A 17,057-nucleotide genomic window follows, 5' to 3' on the forward strand; every position below is an offset into this window, starting at 1 on the left:
AATATGATCAAACATAAAAAAATGAGTTTTCAATAAAGTTGGTAGTACACTCTTTAAAGAATGGAGAAAGTATGCGAAAAACAAGCCGTCATCAATGTATTTGGTTGGTTCAGTTTGTGGTTGTTGAATCTACTTGACAGTGTGATGTAAAATAACGGGAGATGGACTTGTTAAAAAAAGACAAGTATGATTTTTCTAGCAGGCCCGGTTTCTACCAGATAGTGGGATGGCGCATATTTCGTTTGGGGATGTGTGCATGTATCGCTCTATTATGGCAATATCACATATTGTGTGACACATACACATCATACTACCTTCTCTCTTCTTCAATCAAGTTAATTTTTTTATCCATCTTGTGTGACATGTGGGACAGCTAGGGAGGAAGCCTCACAATAGAGTGACCGGCGGGTATGTTTGAAGTAAAAAAGTAGTATTACATCCCATCAACCCATACTTTTCAGCCTGATTACATAGTTTGTAGTATCAATTATATCTTTTGAACAAAATATCAGATTGACAAACCGTTTGGACATTAGTACTCACGATATTTAAGACTTCAAAACAAGATCAATTTTGGACACGCTTGTTTTTTCTTCAAATTCAAATTATTCTTCCGTTGCATGTTTTCAATGCTTTTTCCGTTGCATGTTTTCAATGCTTTTTCATTCTGAATATTGGGTACTATTTCATTTAGGTTTCGTTTCTATTGTTGGAGTCTTGAAATAAGTTTTCATATCATTTTGTTAAATTATCTTTCATGATTAGGCTGAGTTCTAAAGGTGGTTTCATACTTTCCTATACAATTTCATTTATGTGGCACCGCTATTTTACATGTTTTTTTTTTTTGATGCATTCGGTTTTGCATGTTTTTTTTCATTGTTTCATTCTATACATCATTAATGTTTCATCTATGATTTTCATTTTCCGTGTATTATACAAAGTTGATTGCATATTTATATAAAAAATGTTCATCATATATTGAAGAAAATATTCACCCTATATTAACAAAATGTTCAACATATTTTTTTAAATGTCCATTGTATTTAAAAATATTCAGCATATATAAAAGAATGTTCAATATCTATTTAAATATTGTTCAGTGTATATCACGAAAATGTTCAGTGTGTATATAATATTTGTTCAGCATATATCATAAAAAATTTCTGTGCATATTTTAAAAAACTAGCATATTTTAACAAATTGTTCAATGTACCATCATGTGCACCACCCTCCCAGTAACGACAATTTTGGCATGCATCGACGCTCCAGGAGTATGGCACCAAGAAGATGCCGCCTGCTTGCCAGCTGCAAAGGTTGTCTGCCTTAACAATTGGCTAGCTTCTGTCATGCATCGGCTGGTAGCTAACTACTATGATTAGCATAATAACACGTCTTTGTCCTCTTTGGGTAAAGAATTTGGCAGCTAGCACCAAAGAACGTGCGCAAGAATCAACGGAACTCAAACAAGAAATGCGTGTCTCAAATAACGAAAACGGTGTACCAGGTCTAGCGATGGGGATTGTGTGATGTGACCTCCGGCCGGCTGCCGGCCTGCATGGGTTCAATTCCATTCTTTTTTCTATCTCTAGTACTACCAAAGGCAAAGACAGCTACGATATAATAGTGTGTGGAATTGAAGCGATTAGAAAAACTATAGTTGCTTTGTAAATCTAACATGAAGGATGTAGATGCTTGAGGCAATCGAGATGACTATCTTTAGTTTAGCTTCTTGTTTTTCTCCCAGCTGGAAACGTTAATCGTCACTTGCTCGCCGTGTTCTAGACTTATTGGGCGCGTTTTGGTATTGTGATTGATTGTGATAATTTTCCGGACTATTTTCGCCAAGTTTATCATTCGGTTAGCCAGCCATTTCTTGCATTTGTGGCTATTTTGTACATCTTATTGTAATACAAAGTCATCTGTTCCATGATAGCGGTCTTTTCGTTGGCGGTAAGTCCCACTCATTGGCCAGGTGGCAAGGTCACAACATTTTCTAGCTGAAACACACAGTTGTTGCCTCGTATTTCTTGTCATAGGGATAAATTAGTTTTATATCACTCGAGCAAAGTCCCATCCTCAACTTCCTCCCTACATGGCCTCGTTTCTCGGCCACTGGTGGCCCTTTGGCCGTGCCATTGAAATTGGCGAGCTGTGACAACCCCATCTTACTCATTCCCGCCCTTCCCACCCACTTGCCGTCACCACATGCACTTCTATAAGAGCATCTCCAGCCGCGCCCCCAACAGGCCCCCCAGGCACCCAGGCCACATACACCTTTAGTCCCGGTTTGAGACACGAACCGGGACTAAAGGGTGCCCTTTAGTCCCGGTTCGTGTTTCAAACCAGGACTAAAGGTCCCATTTTCAAACTCTACACACACACACACCCCCTCCCCTCTGTGGATCGCCTTTTCAGTTTTGTAAAAAACAAAAGAAAAAAATAAAAACTTCAAAAATTAAAATCCTTCGAGATGTAGTTATGTTACTACATCTACTAGTTAGGAAAATTTAAAAATTTAAATTTGAACATGTTTTGCAAAAAGTGTAGGAAATGTAAAACGTCTATAGCTTTTGCATATGATGTCGGAAAAAACGTATAATATATTAAAATGTTCAGCATGAAAATTCGCATCCGATTTTGACGGCCTACGGTCGGTTTGCAATTTTTTAGAATCCTCAAATTCTAAAAGGGAAAAAAAGTTATGCTCAAATTTCAGTTTTTTTTTAATTTTCGTTAAATCTGGTCAAACTACTTATTCAAGAAGTATTAGTGTTACTAAATAATTATTCAAGAAGTATTAGTGTTACTAAATAATTATTCAAGAATATTAATGTTACTAAATAATTATTTCAGTTTTTTTGAATTTTGGTCAAATCTGGTCAAACTATGGTCAAACTACTTATTCAAGAAATATTAGTGTTACGGAATAATTATTTCAGTTTTTTGAATTTTGGTCAAACTGGTCAAACTATGGTCAAACTGTGGTCAAACTACTTATTCAAGAAATATTAGTGTTACTAAATAATTATTATTTTTTAGAACAATAGTTTCAAACTCAGACAGTAAAATGTGTGACTTCATGCTCAAGCTAAACTCCTGAGGATTAATAGGATTGACATCTTACTATTGTCAGAAAAATAACAAGTGTAGACTTGGAAACAAGGGAGAATAGAACCCGGAAGTTAAGCGTGCTCAGGCTGGGGTAGTGAGAGGATGGGTGACTATTCGGGAAGTTAGATGATGAGGTGTGTTTAGAGATTAGAGGTTAAATTGAGTAGTGACGAGGGGTGATTAGAGATTAGAGGTTAAAATAATTCAGAAATTTGAAAATCGGGAAAAAATTTCCAAAAAGAAGTTTTAAATTTTTTCTTCATAAAATTACCTTTAGTACCGGTTGGTGTTATCAACCGGGACTAAAGGTGGACCTCCAGGCAGCGGCCACGTGGAGGGCCTTTAGTCCCGGTTCGTATAAGAACCGGGACTAAAGAGAGGGGCTTTAGAACCAGGACTAAAGGCCCTCTAGAACCGGGACAAATGGGCCTTTTTCTACTAGTGCGTGATGCTGATGCAATATTGAATATCCCAATCAGGCAAGGTGGAGGTGAGGATTTTCTTGCTTGGGCTTTTGAGAATTCTGAAACTACACTGTAAAATCGGCGTACCGTGCTCTAACGACTCAAAAAGAGCGTACATCTCTAGAGGAAGGGACGGCTACCGACACCTCATGGAATGATGAACAGTTCTGGAAGTCACTTTGGATGCTTAATGTTGTCCCGAAAGTGAGAGTGTTCTGGTGGAGGGTTCTTCACGGTATTCTCCCAGATGAACATACACTAAAGAGATGACATATCAGCGAGATTAGTAGATGCAATATCTGCTTAGCTATGGAGGAAGATCTTCAACATGCTCTAATCCATTGTTCTCATGCCCAACGTTTTTGGGTGGAAGCAAGGGTGTGGTTTGATATACATCTCCACAGGTTACATCTGAACTCTTGGTCTAGAGACATTCTCTGTGATCCTAGATTTTCGGACAAAGACAGACCAATCATCATCACTATTATGTGGTCTATTTTTCACTCCAAAAATAGAATTAAACACAATGAAGATGGAACCGATCCGATGACTTCTATGCGCATGACCAAGGAGTCCCTTGCGATACTGGAGCTACCGCAGAATCTTCCACTAGTCCTTCCTGGACATGGATGGCACCCACCTGAACTTGGCCAGATAAAAATTACAACAGAGTGCGATCAACTCTGATGCTTGCACGGCGGGTGCAGGTGGTGTGGCCCGGTCTGATTCTGCCTTATTGGGTGCTTGGTGTAAACCGTATTCGGGGATCACTGGCCCATTGATTGCAGAAGCAATGGCTTTGCGTGATGGTGTGCTTTTTGCAAAATTCCAAGGTTACACGCATGTGATCATGGAGGTGGACTGCCTGAAGATGGTTAATATCTGAAACACTCGCCACAATTCTCGCTCAATTATGGCTCCTATTTTAGTTGAAATTGGAGAGCTCACTACTAGGAAAAGGCCTACTAATGGCGCATCAGTTTTGCCTACTAATGACGCGTCACTGGTGCGCCATTAGTAGCACGCCACTAGTAATTTTTACTAATGGCGCATCATCTAGTGCGCCATTAGTATATAACACCATGCGTCATTAGTGTGCCTCCCAGGGGCCATATTTAACCATGTGCTTTGGCACACTAATGGCGCACTGCGGATGGATGTGCCATTAGTATACTTGGCATACTAATGACGCACTCTGTAGTGATGCGTCATTAGTATGAATATTAGGTTTTTTTTTATTTTTCTGATTTTTGCACATGTTACAAAATATATTATTTGACAGAATACAGACAGTAGCACACAGCAACAGCAGATTCATCGAATACAATAGAAAATTAGTCTCCGAATACAATTCATCATATTAGTCTCCGAATTCAAAAGACCGAATAAAGATAAAACATTACAAGTCTCGAGACCGCGAGTATCGAGTTTGTCAGAAGTAATACTAAACCTAATAAGTCCTACTAATCATCATCATACAACTTCTACTCGTTATTCATAACAAGTCATACGATCATCATCTTGATAGTCATCGAACCAACCCTACTTAATTGTTCTTAGCACATGATCATCAGTATTAGGCAGGACCTAAATACCCTATTTAAGCTAAAATAGCATAAAACAATATAGACCCTGACTCTCCATTATGGAGAATGGAGAACATCCTGTCTCCAATTCTTGCGCTTCGCTTCCTTTTGCTTCCAAGAAGCTCCTTACGACTGTCCATACATTTTTTCCATCCTTTGATTTTCATGTCTCCACTTCTTTTAGAAATCTCGTATGGACAGTTGAGATTCATAGGACGACCTGGCTATATGTTCAAAACATTAACACTACCTTTCAGATACATCATATGAGGCACACAATTCTCTGGGATTATCTGTTGAAAAACATAGTAATAAATTCATAGTTAGCAATGATGTACTAGTTTTAGAAGTATGCAAAAGATGCACGGATGTCGTAATAGTAAAAATCTTACCAGGGTATCTCCATGGTAGTTACCGTAGTTGAACACATGCACTAGTGGCACGTATTTACCATAATGTTGAGGAGTTTGATTGTGGATAGTGTAATTCTCAATGTCAGTACAAAATCCGACCAGATGATTTTTCTCCTTGTAAGTTGTTAATTCGGAGCCATCGGTGTAGTGAGTTTTGTCTACCATCTCCCGCACATTCTTTGAACAATAAAAATAAGCTGTCAATGGAAATAAGCTGTCATCTATATTGAAATAAACAATATAAATTAGCTAATAACTATGTTTGAGAAACTCACATAGCGGTAGAACTGGAGGCGTATCAACAAGGATCCAAATGTCCATATTGTCTTGGTTGATGTCAGGATTACCAAGATCCATGGTGATAAGCATACCCTCATCAAAACCATACATCTTGCAAAATGCTTCCCAATTTTTGCAACCAAAATGGGTTACGCTCTCAGAATTATATAGATTTACTTCAAAGTCCACATCGTGATGAGTCCTTAGGTGAATTTTCTTTGTTTCAGAAATTTCATGGTCTTCAAAATCCATCCTCTCCAAGACATAGCGTCTTGCATGGCATGGGATAAGCTATACTCGAATTGTAAAAGATGAAAATTACACGTTGAAATAGTTGAAGTCATGCTTAATTATGAAAATAACACTTGTCGTCGTTGTGTACCGTTTCAACTTCGAAGGTCTCCTCGAGCTTAATGCTGAAGCGCCGATCATCGTCCAGGTGAGGCATGTCGCACAGACCTCGATCGTCGTGGCACCAGTCGCACTCCGCCGGGAGACTTTCGTCGTCCGATGATGATGACGACATATCCTACGGTCATAATTCAAAACTACATCATTTAGGGTTTGTCGACACCGAGGCATCCTAAAAGCTAAGCTTTTATCATTTAGGGTTTGTCGACGCCGAGGCACCCTAAAAGCCTAAGCTTTCATCATTTAGGTTTTTATCGACATCGAGACACCCTAAAAGCCAAGGTTTTATCATTCAGGGTTTGTCGACGTCGAGGCACCCTAAAAGCCTAAGCTTTCATCATTTAGGTTTTGTCGACGCCGAGGCACCCTAAAAGCCTAAGCGTACATCATTTAGGTTCTCATCGACACCGAGGCACCTTATAGAAGCCAAGTTAAGTTTTCATCATTTAGGGTTTATCGATGCCGAGGCACCCTAGGTTGGGCCTAATCACTTGGCTCTATTGCCACCTATGTTGGGTTTATCATCTAGGGTTTATCGATGCTAACAAGAATTCTAAGTTGGGCCTAATCACTTGGCTCTATTGCCACCTATGGTTTAATGCAGCAAGAATGACGGGGCAGTTGATTCTACTTAATTAAGTACTAAGATACCCCGGCCCATGCATTAGTAGTAAGTACCCCATATGTCCGATTTTTAGCAAAGTCATGCTAAAATTCACGGAAAATTTCAGCATGACCTTTGCTGAAAATAAGACATATGGAGTACCCGAATTTTCCGGAACGGAAGTTAATCGACATTCCGGCAAACTCAAGGGCCTCTCGGGTACCTGCAAAATCATCACGACACGATGGTCGGAGACAAAACCCAGAAAACTAGCACCACAATGTGCCTCTACTTTCATATGGATGAAAAGGCCACAGACCATATGGTCCTCTGCTTTCATATGGACAAAAATCAGCTCAACTTATGTGAGCTTCCATTCTAGATCTAATAGGTCACCCAACAAAAATCATGAATAGTTTTAGCTGAAAAAAAATCATGGATTGCTGTTAATTGAAAATTAGTGAAAGAAACTGTTGCTGATCATGGATTACTGTTAATTAAAAATAGAGAATCTGGCTTGTCTTATCATGTTCACTAAGTCCACAAAAATGAATAGGTTCAGTAAACTTGAAGTACTCAACACTAAACATGGTTCAGAGCTCACTACACTACACTACATCATGCAATGGTTCAGACCTCACTACACTAGAACAAGCTCACTACACTACACTACACTACACATGCTTAAACTCTGAACATAAACAAACACCAGCAATGCAATATGTAAACTACCTCTGTTTCTAGGCAACAAGAGTTATCATCAATGCTTTTGAGTTTATTAAGTACCTTCAGTTCTGAGTTTTAAATGTCAAAAGAGCTTCACAGAATCTTGAATCCTCCAAATCACTCTTAACAGTTCTGCATTGCACAAAGGCAGCAATGAGCCAATGATATCAGTAGCAATAATAGGTGCTTACATTCTCATAACGTCAGTATTAGTTAACCAAAATTCAACCTACAGAGTTCTAGTACAGTGAGTAACTCCCAATTCTTTTAATAGAAGCACAATTAACAACACAACTAGGGAGTCTAGGACAATGCCACCAGATAGAATTTGAAGGAAAAACGTTCTTCCAGAACCTTCAAGCCACAATCATACATAGAGTGGCTGATCATATAAGCTATATTTAAATAAACATCAACTAAACTTGATGACAAGAAAAACTACAATCACATTGATACAAACTAGAGCATATAGCAATAGTAAATTGCTGCTCCATATAGCAATAGTAATGCACCTAATCAACATTGTAGAGCATCCTGTTACAAACTTGTTCTGATCCTGCAAATTAATGGGGAGGAAGAACTAGGGAGGGAGGGAATGGTAATGGTTCAGAGAAGAACAATAGTAATGCTCCATATAGCAATAGTAATGCTCCATATGTTCTGATCCATATAGCAAGAAGAACTAGGGAGGGAGGGAATGGGGAGGAAGGGTGGAGAGGGAGGAAGGAGGAGAGGTACCTGGGCGGGCGTGGCCAGTCGCCGGAGGGGTCGGGGTCGGGGTCGGGGTCGGCGGCGGCATCGAAGGGGTGGCTCGAGGGCGTCCGAGCTTGTCCGGGTCCTCGTAGTCAAAGAGGAAGACGACGACGGTCCTCCTGGGCGCCTCGGTTGGTCGTGGGGAGGCCGGCGGCCACGTGCTTCGCGGGTCGGGGGGCGTGGGGGCGGCGGCGCGGGGGAGCGGGGGCGGCGGCGCGGGGGAGCCGGAGCGGGTGTGGCGAGGGATGGAAGGGGATCTGGCGAGGGAGAGGGAAGGAGGTATCGGGCGAAAGGCCGGGTATCCAGCTATAGAGGGGGGAATGTTAGTAATGGCGCACCAACGAGGGGTGCGCCATAAAAACACTCATAGCAATGGCGCACCATTCTCTGGTGCGCCATTAGTAACTTTTTTTTTCTGATAGCAATGACGCACCCTCCTCTGGTGCGCGATTAGTAACTTCTTTTTTTATTATTTCTTGTTGCATCTAATAATTTGTTTTTTTATCAAATTTATTATTTTCATGAGGACTAGAACAAAATATATCATCAAATTTGTTTTTTTTAATATCATCAAATTTGTTTTTTATTTTTAATTGAAAATATCATCAAATTTGTTATTTGAAAATATCATCAAATTTGTTATCTGAAAATATTATCAAAAAGCGGGGGAGGGTGTGGGGTGTCGGCGGCCGCGGTGGAACGGGCCGGGGGAGGGTGCAGGGGGTCGGCGGCGGCGGTGGAGCGGGGGAGGGTGCGGGGGGTCGGCGGCGGCGGTGGAGCGGGGGAGGGTGCGGTGGGTCGTCGGCGGCGGTGGAGCGGGGGAGGGTGCGGGGGGTCGGCGGCGGCGGTGGAGCGGGGGAGGGTGCGGTGGGTCGTCGGCGGCGGTGGAGCGGGGGAGGGTGCGGGGGGTCGTCGGCGGCGGCGTGGGTCGGGGCAGCGGGGGGAATTAGCTAGGGGGCGAGGGAGAGGGATGAAGAGGATCCGGCGAGAGGGAGGGAATTAGCTAGGGGGAATCTTACTAATGGCGCACCAGCGGTCGGTGCGCCATTAGTAATCTTTTTTTTACATAGCAATGGCGCACCGGGCAGAGGTGCGCCATTAGTAATTTTTTTTACATAGCAATGGCGCACCAGGCAGAGGTGCGCCATTAGTAATCTTTTTTTAATATATAGCAATGGCGCACCAGGCAGAGGTGCGTCATAAGTAATTTTTTTGTTACATGTAATAATTTTTTAAAAATGAATATGAATATGAAACATTAATATTTTTTTATAAAAACAGTAATAATTGTTGTTTAACAACAATTGTAGTCTACACTTTTTTATTATTATTTTTTTAAAAATGAAGAGGGGAGAGGAGGCGCGGGTGGGATCGAGATCGAGATAGAGAGGGATCGAGATCGAGTGTCCTCATAAATATTCAATATTTTATCATATTGAATATGAAAAAATATCATCAAATTTGAAAAAATATTCATGAATTCAAAAAGTGCACATGATATTTAAAAATATTCATGATATCAAAAAGTGCTTATGATATTTAAAAATATTCATGATATCAAAATATATACTAATGACGCACTTCTACAGGGTGCGCCATTAGTAGTTTAAATTAGTAATGGCGCACTGTGAGGCGGTGCGCCATTAGTAGTTTTGCAAAAAAAAGAACAAAAAAAATTCAGTACTGGCGCACTCCCTGTCTGGTGGGTCATTACTAGTTAGAACTAGTAATGGCGCATTTCGGTAGGATACGCCATTAGTATGTATGTAAAAATAAAAAAAATTATCACTAGTGGCGCACCTGTTTTCTGGTGTGCCATTAGTGTTTTCCATACTAATGGCGCATTGCAAACTGGTGCGCCATTTAGTGGCGCACAGCCTCCTTGATGCGCCATTAATGTAAATCCTATCTATAACCCTTTTTCTAGTAGTGGCTAGTTAATAATTTTTTTATATGATACAACATGTAAAATGGCCAGCTAATATTCCGGCTCATCTTTGTACTAAACGCGCCTGCACATTGAATGTGATGGAAAGCTGGCTCGATGAAACCCCGAACTTTCTCGTCACCTGCTTGCTAGCTGACTGTACGAGGAATGCCTTTGTTTGAATAAAAGCTCTCTAAATTGCCAGAAAAAAAAGCGCCCCTAAACTTTATTATCTCAGCAGTCAGCACCCCATTCTTCGGCCCAGACACGAAGCCCAGAGAGGGCCCAAGCGGCCTGACGGCGACGGCCCAGTTATACAATGAAACCGCAGCAGCCCAAGCGGTTCGCCGTTCGCACCTGCAGCCTCCTCTCTCTCTCTTTCCAGGAAGAGTCGTCAGGTGGGAGCAGCGTCGACGCCCATGGCCGCCGCCGCCGCCGCCGGAACAGGGGGCCAGACCCTCGGCCGGAGCAGCTTCTCGCGCGCCGCCTCATCGAAGACCGCCTCCTCCTCCTCCTCCCCCACCGCCTCCGGCGTCAAGCTCGGCCCCAACGGCGCCGCCTTCGTCTCCTCCGGCATCCCCGACCTCGACAGTAAGCATGTTCCTTCTCATACCCGCCGTTCAGATCAAGCAATTTTTTTTTTGATCGAGCTTAGTCTCAAAGAACGCCAGGAACCGACTGAGGCCATATCTGTATTTCAAATCTTGCGTTTTGGGCATGAACTGTGAAGTAGATACCTTATACCAGTACAAATTGCCTGCAATATGTATGATGAAAGCTACTAGTTCTTGAGGTCAGGAGAAGGAAAGATTTTGAACTGGGAGAGAGAATTGTCTGCTAAGGAAGAATGGCTATGTGCACTGGCCAATTAGGTGTCTTGGTTGGTGCTCATCAGGCCGTCGTGATTTACCAGCGTTTCTGTCGCAGGGATTCTGGGCGGCGGTTTTCTCCTCGGCTCCGTTGTGATGGTCATGGAGGACTCCGATGCGCCGCACCACCTCCTCCTGCTCCGGGCCTTCATGTCGCAGGGCGTCGTGCACAAGCAGCCCCTGCTCTTCGCTGCGCCCATGAAGGGACCCCGCTCGTTCCTCGGCGCGCTGCCTGCTCCGGTGGCGTCCTCGAAGGAGGATGCCCGGCAGAGGGCGATGGCGGGCGGAGCAGCTGGAGATGGACGGGCAAGTGTATGTCTGTCTCGTGGAAGAAATGTGTTTTGTGGTGCTGACCATGTTTCCTTATTGATCTGGATATGTACTGTAATTGTGCAGGATGAGGGTTTGAGGATAGCTTGGCAGTACAGGAAATATTTCGGGGACGAGAGGAATTCCAGTGCTGAACACAGAGGTGATGTCTGAATACTTCCCTTCCCTTTGTTTACTTGATGGTTAGTTGACGTGAAGAGCAGCCATTGTCTCTGTTAAAAAGAAAATTTGGATGGTTTCTAGAAAAATTTAAGACGAAAGAAGTATCACATTGTCAGTGTAATTGCCGCCTGATGCTAACGGAACAACAGCTATATTCGCGCTACCTGTTATAGTTTACTTGTATGAGCATCAGTTCTAGGGTTGTTATTTAATTTAAGCTATCGTTACTGTCTTTCGTGATGTTTTTTAAAAGAGTTAACTCATCTGGCAATGTTACAGACAACAAGCAGGAATTTAGCCATGATTTTGATTTACGGAAGCCCCTGGAACGGCATTTACTTAATGCACAGCATATTGAATGTTTGAGCACTCAAGATCTAGATACTCTCCATGATCTCCAGGATCGTTGTTCTGCTTTCTTGTCCAAACATCAAAGGTGAGGTTGATTCTTGGATATATTGTTGAGCTTGTTATCACAGACTGATCTACCTCAAGATGACTATGATTGTTTAATTACCACAAAACTGGACTTGTATACAATCTGATGCATTTTGCCGTATTGCTTCTGACATATCTCGTGTTTTCTGCATTCAGAAAAGAGGGTGGGAATCTGAGTGCAGGACGTATTGCTATACAGTCACTCTGTGCACCACAGTGTGGATATTTTGGGAAGGCAAGTTTTTACTTGAAATGATGTGTGCTGACTGTTTGATGGCTTGATGCAGCACATTCAAATTTTGAAGCCCAGTTACATGCTTCCTCCCTTCCAACTCAGTTTTGACATATTAGATTATTTATGCATTGCAGGACTGGGACATGGTCTCGTTTCTCAGATCACTGAAGGCCATGGTGCGCTCATCTAACGCCGTTGCCATTATAACATTTCCACACACAGTCCTATCAGATTCTTTCTGCAAGAGATGGCAGCACCTAGCAGACACGCTGCTGTCAATAAAAGCAATCCCAGGCAAGCCTAACACTTCAGAATCTGTTTTCCTGATTGCAACTTTGACTGCCGACCATACATGGCCTGATTGTTCACCCCCTTGATCATTAGATGAGGACAAGGACTTGGCGAAACTCCTTACAGGGTATCAAGATATGGTTGGTTTTCTACATGTTCATAAGGTGGCACAGACCAACAGCCAGGTACCCACCCAAGTAAACATAGGCTCGTAGGTGCTGTAAACAAAACTTGCGCTCTTCTGTGTTAACGACGCCATTTACATCGATATGCAGGTTCCTGTGATATTAGAGGCGTCCACATTTTCTCTGAAGCTGCGAAAGAGGAGGTCGCTGGTGCTAGAACGGCTGAATCAGGCCCCGGTGGACGGGTCGAGTGGGCCTTCGTCTGGTGGATCAGGCAGTTGCTCCTCCTCGATGCAAGGCTCGCAGCTCGATTTCTAGTGGGACTCCTGGAGCTTCCCTTCGAGAATAGAGGGAAGCATCCACTGTTCTTTAGCTTATTAGGATACTGGAAACAGTAAGCAGCTGAGGAAGGCTCCTGGTTGCTATGTGTATTTGTTACTAAAAATGCAACTTTTAGAGGCTTTGTTTTGGTTTTGCAATGGAGGCAGCTTAGCCTATCCATTCCCATCTCATGTTTCATTCAGTTTTTGGTGTATACAACTTTCAGCATATATACTTGTATTCTGAAAGGTTTAGATTGTACCATGATATGCTGGTGATAACAGGTTACCAGGATTGTGTGTTTCTTATGGCACAGATAGATGGTTCTTCTTGTGAAGATTGGTAAGTTTGCAATACGAAACATTAAGTAACTGTAAACTACCAACTAGACATGCATGAAGAGAGAACCTCATGTAGTTGCATGCTTCTAGAAACATCTAGGAATGATCCTAGAGCAGTTGGGCTCAGGCATGCTGAGTTGTAGAGGCAGATACTAATTTACAAGGTTTTGGCAAGGTAGAAAATTACAGCCCTAAATATACACAGCACGGCTTGTTCAAAGCGTTGCATGATCGAGATATACTTCAGGGACATTGCTTTTGCAGTTTTACCCAGAAGGCGCAGGACCGTCCCTGAAAAGCATGTTTGCGACGGGTGGAGGGAGCCATGCCGTGCCGACACTGCTGTGCACTTCCTGCTGCTGAACTTTCTGAGGATCACCGCCCTGATCGGAGACGCTGGCGACCTTTCGACTCCTTGGCCTTGTGATGCTCTTGCCCACAAAGATACCTAGCTTCATAGCAGTAAAGAAACCTATGGCGATGAACAGAGGCCTCACCACCCAATGGAAGTCCTCGAGGTGCTCATACTTCTTCACAACCCCATCGCACTTGTCGAAGCTCACCACCTCCACCTCTGAAGGGTCGGCCAAGCAGCTGCACACTTCGCCAAGGCTGAATTTGCCAGGGAAGGTCACAACAAGGCATCCATTCGAGAGTATCTGTGAAATACGGCCTGTGGCAAACACTCCGCCTCTCTTTCGCGGCCATTCAAACCGGGGGCTTGATGTGTTAGTTCTCAGCCTCACAAATTGTCCCACGCAGTAGGCTTCGGCCATTTGCAGATCTGAATATTCCCCCTTCCAGAGGGTGTCCATTCCTATTAAACCAACATACACGGTGCCATTACGGTCAATGCTATGAAGAATTCCGACCTGAGACCGCTTCTTGTCTTCCTCCCTAAGCCTTACCCAGTCTCCGGCAGCGAAACCATAGGTCACCCTCTCCACTGTCGAGGAATGGACCTTCAAAGGGTCATGTATTCCATGGACTCGTACAAGAATGTAGCTATCACGTTCTCCATCCTCCTCCATGCCAACTATGGTTCCATCAGGAATTTCCATTGTTTCAGGAGTACAAGAGTTTTTAACCTTTCTCGAGCGGACCTTGTCACCAACTTGCAGCTTATCCTTAAAGTGTGACCAATTAGTGTGACTTGGCACTACTGCCCTTGGGTTTTCAGAACTATCCCAGCCATTGTTGTCATAATCCACATCTTTAGCACTGAAGAAATGAAAAAAGAAAACAAATTTAGGAAAGAACTATGGTAAAATCACCCATCCGATGGCAGTTTAACCAAATACTGCAAGTTGATAAGGCAGAAGTAGAAAGAGAGTTTTAGCATGTTACCTTTCAAATGCTTGCAAGATATCTGACATCAAGGGGCGATCCCGAAAGTCGTACTCAAAGCAGCTAGAAAGGACATTCTCAACCTCTGCAGGTAAGTTGTATGGGAATATCGGTTTCTCTTTCTTCAGGACAACCAACTGATAAATTTCATCTGGTGATTTGCCACGCCAAGGCTGAACGCCACTGAACATCTCAAGAATGCTGCAGGCAAAGCCCCATGAATCTGTCTCGTAACTAATTGGACCTCTGATGTTTGGTTGCCATTGCTCTGGGGCCATGTAATTTGGAGTCCCAAGTCTTTGGATAAGCTCTGGGTTTGGCAGCGAAAGTCCAAACAGCAAGGATGGAATCCCAAAATCCCCCAGCACAGCATGGTCATGGTCATCAAGGAGAAAATTGCAAGGCTTGAGATTAAGAACAAATATTCCCCTGGAGTGTAGGTCTAGCACACCACGCGCCAAATCGGCACCATATCTGCAAGTTATAAGAATTCATAAAAATATGTATTACTACTCAAGAAAATATCTTCTAAACAGAGCATCATAAGCATTCTCAAAAGTCAACAGGATAATGTGCCTGTACTAAGGTCATAAACTATATCTGCCAGTTAATCAATCAACACGTTCACTGGTAGAAAGTTGGAAACTGCATGCTTAGGTGACACTTCATCTAAAAAAAATGTATATTTGTCTCTGATAAATTGTATTCTTAAGATAAGCCGACGAACACTCAGAGTATTCAGAACATCAAATATGTTCAAAACTGTGGAGACTTCCACAATACCTTAAAACATCCGACAAAGGGAGCCTTCCACCTTTAAGCCGAGCCATCTTGTCCCCGATGGATCCTTCATAAAACTTCATCGCTATGCAAAGCTGAAAATCCATGAAACAAAAATTAAGCCACAAAGCCATCTTTCATTCACAGGTGACCCAACAGCAAGGCTTTGCCAGACAAAAACATACCCTCCCATTCTGCGTTGAGATGCCATGTAGGAAGCAGACATTGCCCAGGCCCTGGCATTTGCCGAACACCTCGTCGAACCTTGCCGAGAACACCTGCAGCTGGTCGTCCCTGACCGGGTGCAGCATCTTCACGGCGACCTCGTGGTACCGGTCATAATCCTCCGTCCTCTGGTGGTGCGTCGCTATCCAGACGTCCCCGAAGGGGCCTCTTCCTATCCGGTGCTTCAGATTCAGCACCGCCGGGTCGATCCACGGGCTTATCTGGCTCGGGCCGGAGAAGACCGTCCGGTAGTGGTCGGGGTCCTTCTCCAGCAGCATGTACTCGAACGACTCGGTGTCGGTGGGCTGGGAGCCTGCCATCCCTGCAATCAGAAAAATCACCATTGGTTTCTCAACAACAGGTACAGAGTACATACTGCAGAATCACCAAAATCTTGTAAGCTGGGAGCTTGTACTCTCACTACTCAACAATAATCTCAGTTTCTTGGGCGCAGCTCAAGGGAGAACAACCAGAAACAAGATCCCTACTGTGAGATTTACACTCAACTGTAAAACTGGGAGCTTGGTGCAGGCTGCAGGGGATGCGCAAAATTCAGCGCATGCCAGGCGCAGATACAAGCTCAAAAACCGTAAAGAATCACTCAACTAATCTCACACAGGTCAACGGGCAAGCAACGGCCTGGCCTGGATCACGGACAAAATCAAGAATCCGGCCACGGAGAGCAAGAACCGCTCGGCCAATCCGGCGAGAATCACTCAGACAGCCGGCATAAAAGTACAATAATAAAAGGGTAAAGAACCTGCATCAGCGGCGAATCTGGAATCCGCAGAAGAGACGGGGGGCTCACCTGTCGTCTTCTCCATCTGCTTTTTCCGCTTTTCCCCGCCTCTAATCTGAATCCTAAGTGGTGTCGGCGAATTGGGTTTGCTTGGTAAAGAAAGTACTGAAAAAGAAACCTACGAATCGACTGCGGCTGCGGCTACTGGAGTGATTCCGGAGGGGTGGATTCGAGGAGGCGACATGAGCAGACCTGCACTGGAGGTTGGGGTGGATGGTGCGACTGCGAGGAGGAGGAGGGGAAAGAGGGGAGGGGGAGCGTGCTTGGGGAGGAAGAAGAGGGCGGCGGTTGAGCGGTGGAGAGCGGTTTATATGGAAAGGATTTCCTCGGCTCGCCGCCCGTTACCTTTTCCCTTGCTGCCTTTCCTTTTGGTGTATTATTTTGCCTTCTTTTTATGAAACTTAGGTTTGATTGTATTTACAATGGTTGAATAATTCCTTTCAAGTGGTTTTGAATGAAACAAACTTATATGAGCGAGCAATATGGTCCCTCGGTTCCTCTACAAAGTTTGTACAGTTTC

General features: G+C 43.5%; 2 protein-coding genes across 3 annotated transcripts; one reads left to right on the forward strand and one right to left on the reverse strand.

The window, feature by feature from the left end:
* Positions 1 to 10,626: 10,626 nt before the first annotated feature.
* Positions 10,627 to 13,333, forward strand: ELO1 (Paxneb protein-like protein). The gene is made up of 8 exons (XM_048689694.2): positions 10,627 to 10,865; positions 11,202 to 11,455; positions 11,540 to 11,615; positions 11,915 to 12,071; positions 12,230 to 12,308; positions 12,443 to 12,602; positions 12,693 to 12,784; positions 12,875 to 13,333. Exons 1-8 carry the CDS (start codon positions 10,694 to 10,696, stop codon positions 13,040 to 13,042), a joined length of 1,158 nt encoding a protein of 385 aa, XP_048545651.2. The 5' UTR covers positions 10,627 to 10,693; the 3' UTR covers positions 13,043 to 13,333.
* A 108-nt stretch (positions 13,334 to 13,441) lies between these two features.
* LOC125524661 (Protein kinase superfamily protein) lies at positions 13,442 to 16,826 on the reverse strand. Of its 2 annotated transcripts, none has more exons than XM_048689691.2 (5): positions 16,547 to 16,826; positions 15,699 to 16,060; positions 15,517 to 15,608; positions 14,734 to 15,207; positions 13,442 to 14,607 (listed from the first exon to the last, which is right to left on the reverse strand). In XM_048689691.2, the coding sequence occupies exons 1-5, from the start codon at positions 16,560 to 16,562 to the stop codon at positions 13,653 to 13,655; spliced, it is 1,899 nt and encodes a 632-aa protein (XP_048545648.1). In that variant the 5' UTR covers positions 16,563 to 16,826; the 3' UTR covers positions 13,442 to 13,652. The 2 variants fall into 2 exon arrangements, with proteins under 2 accessions (XP_048545648.1, XP_048545650.1); XM_048689693.2 differs by lacking the exon at positions 16,547 to 16,826 and adding an exon at positions 16,246 to 16,462.
* Between the last annotated feature and the right edge of the window lie 231 nt (positions 16,827 to 17,057).

This window comes from Triticum urartu, chromosome 7A, assembly GCF_056163025.1.
Source record: "Triticum urartu cultivar PI428250 chromosome 7A, HENAU_Tu73, whole genome shotgun sequence".
Lineage (NCBI taxonomy): Eukaryota > Viridiplantae > Streptophyta > Magnoliopsida > Poales > Poaceae > Triticum > Triticum urartu.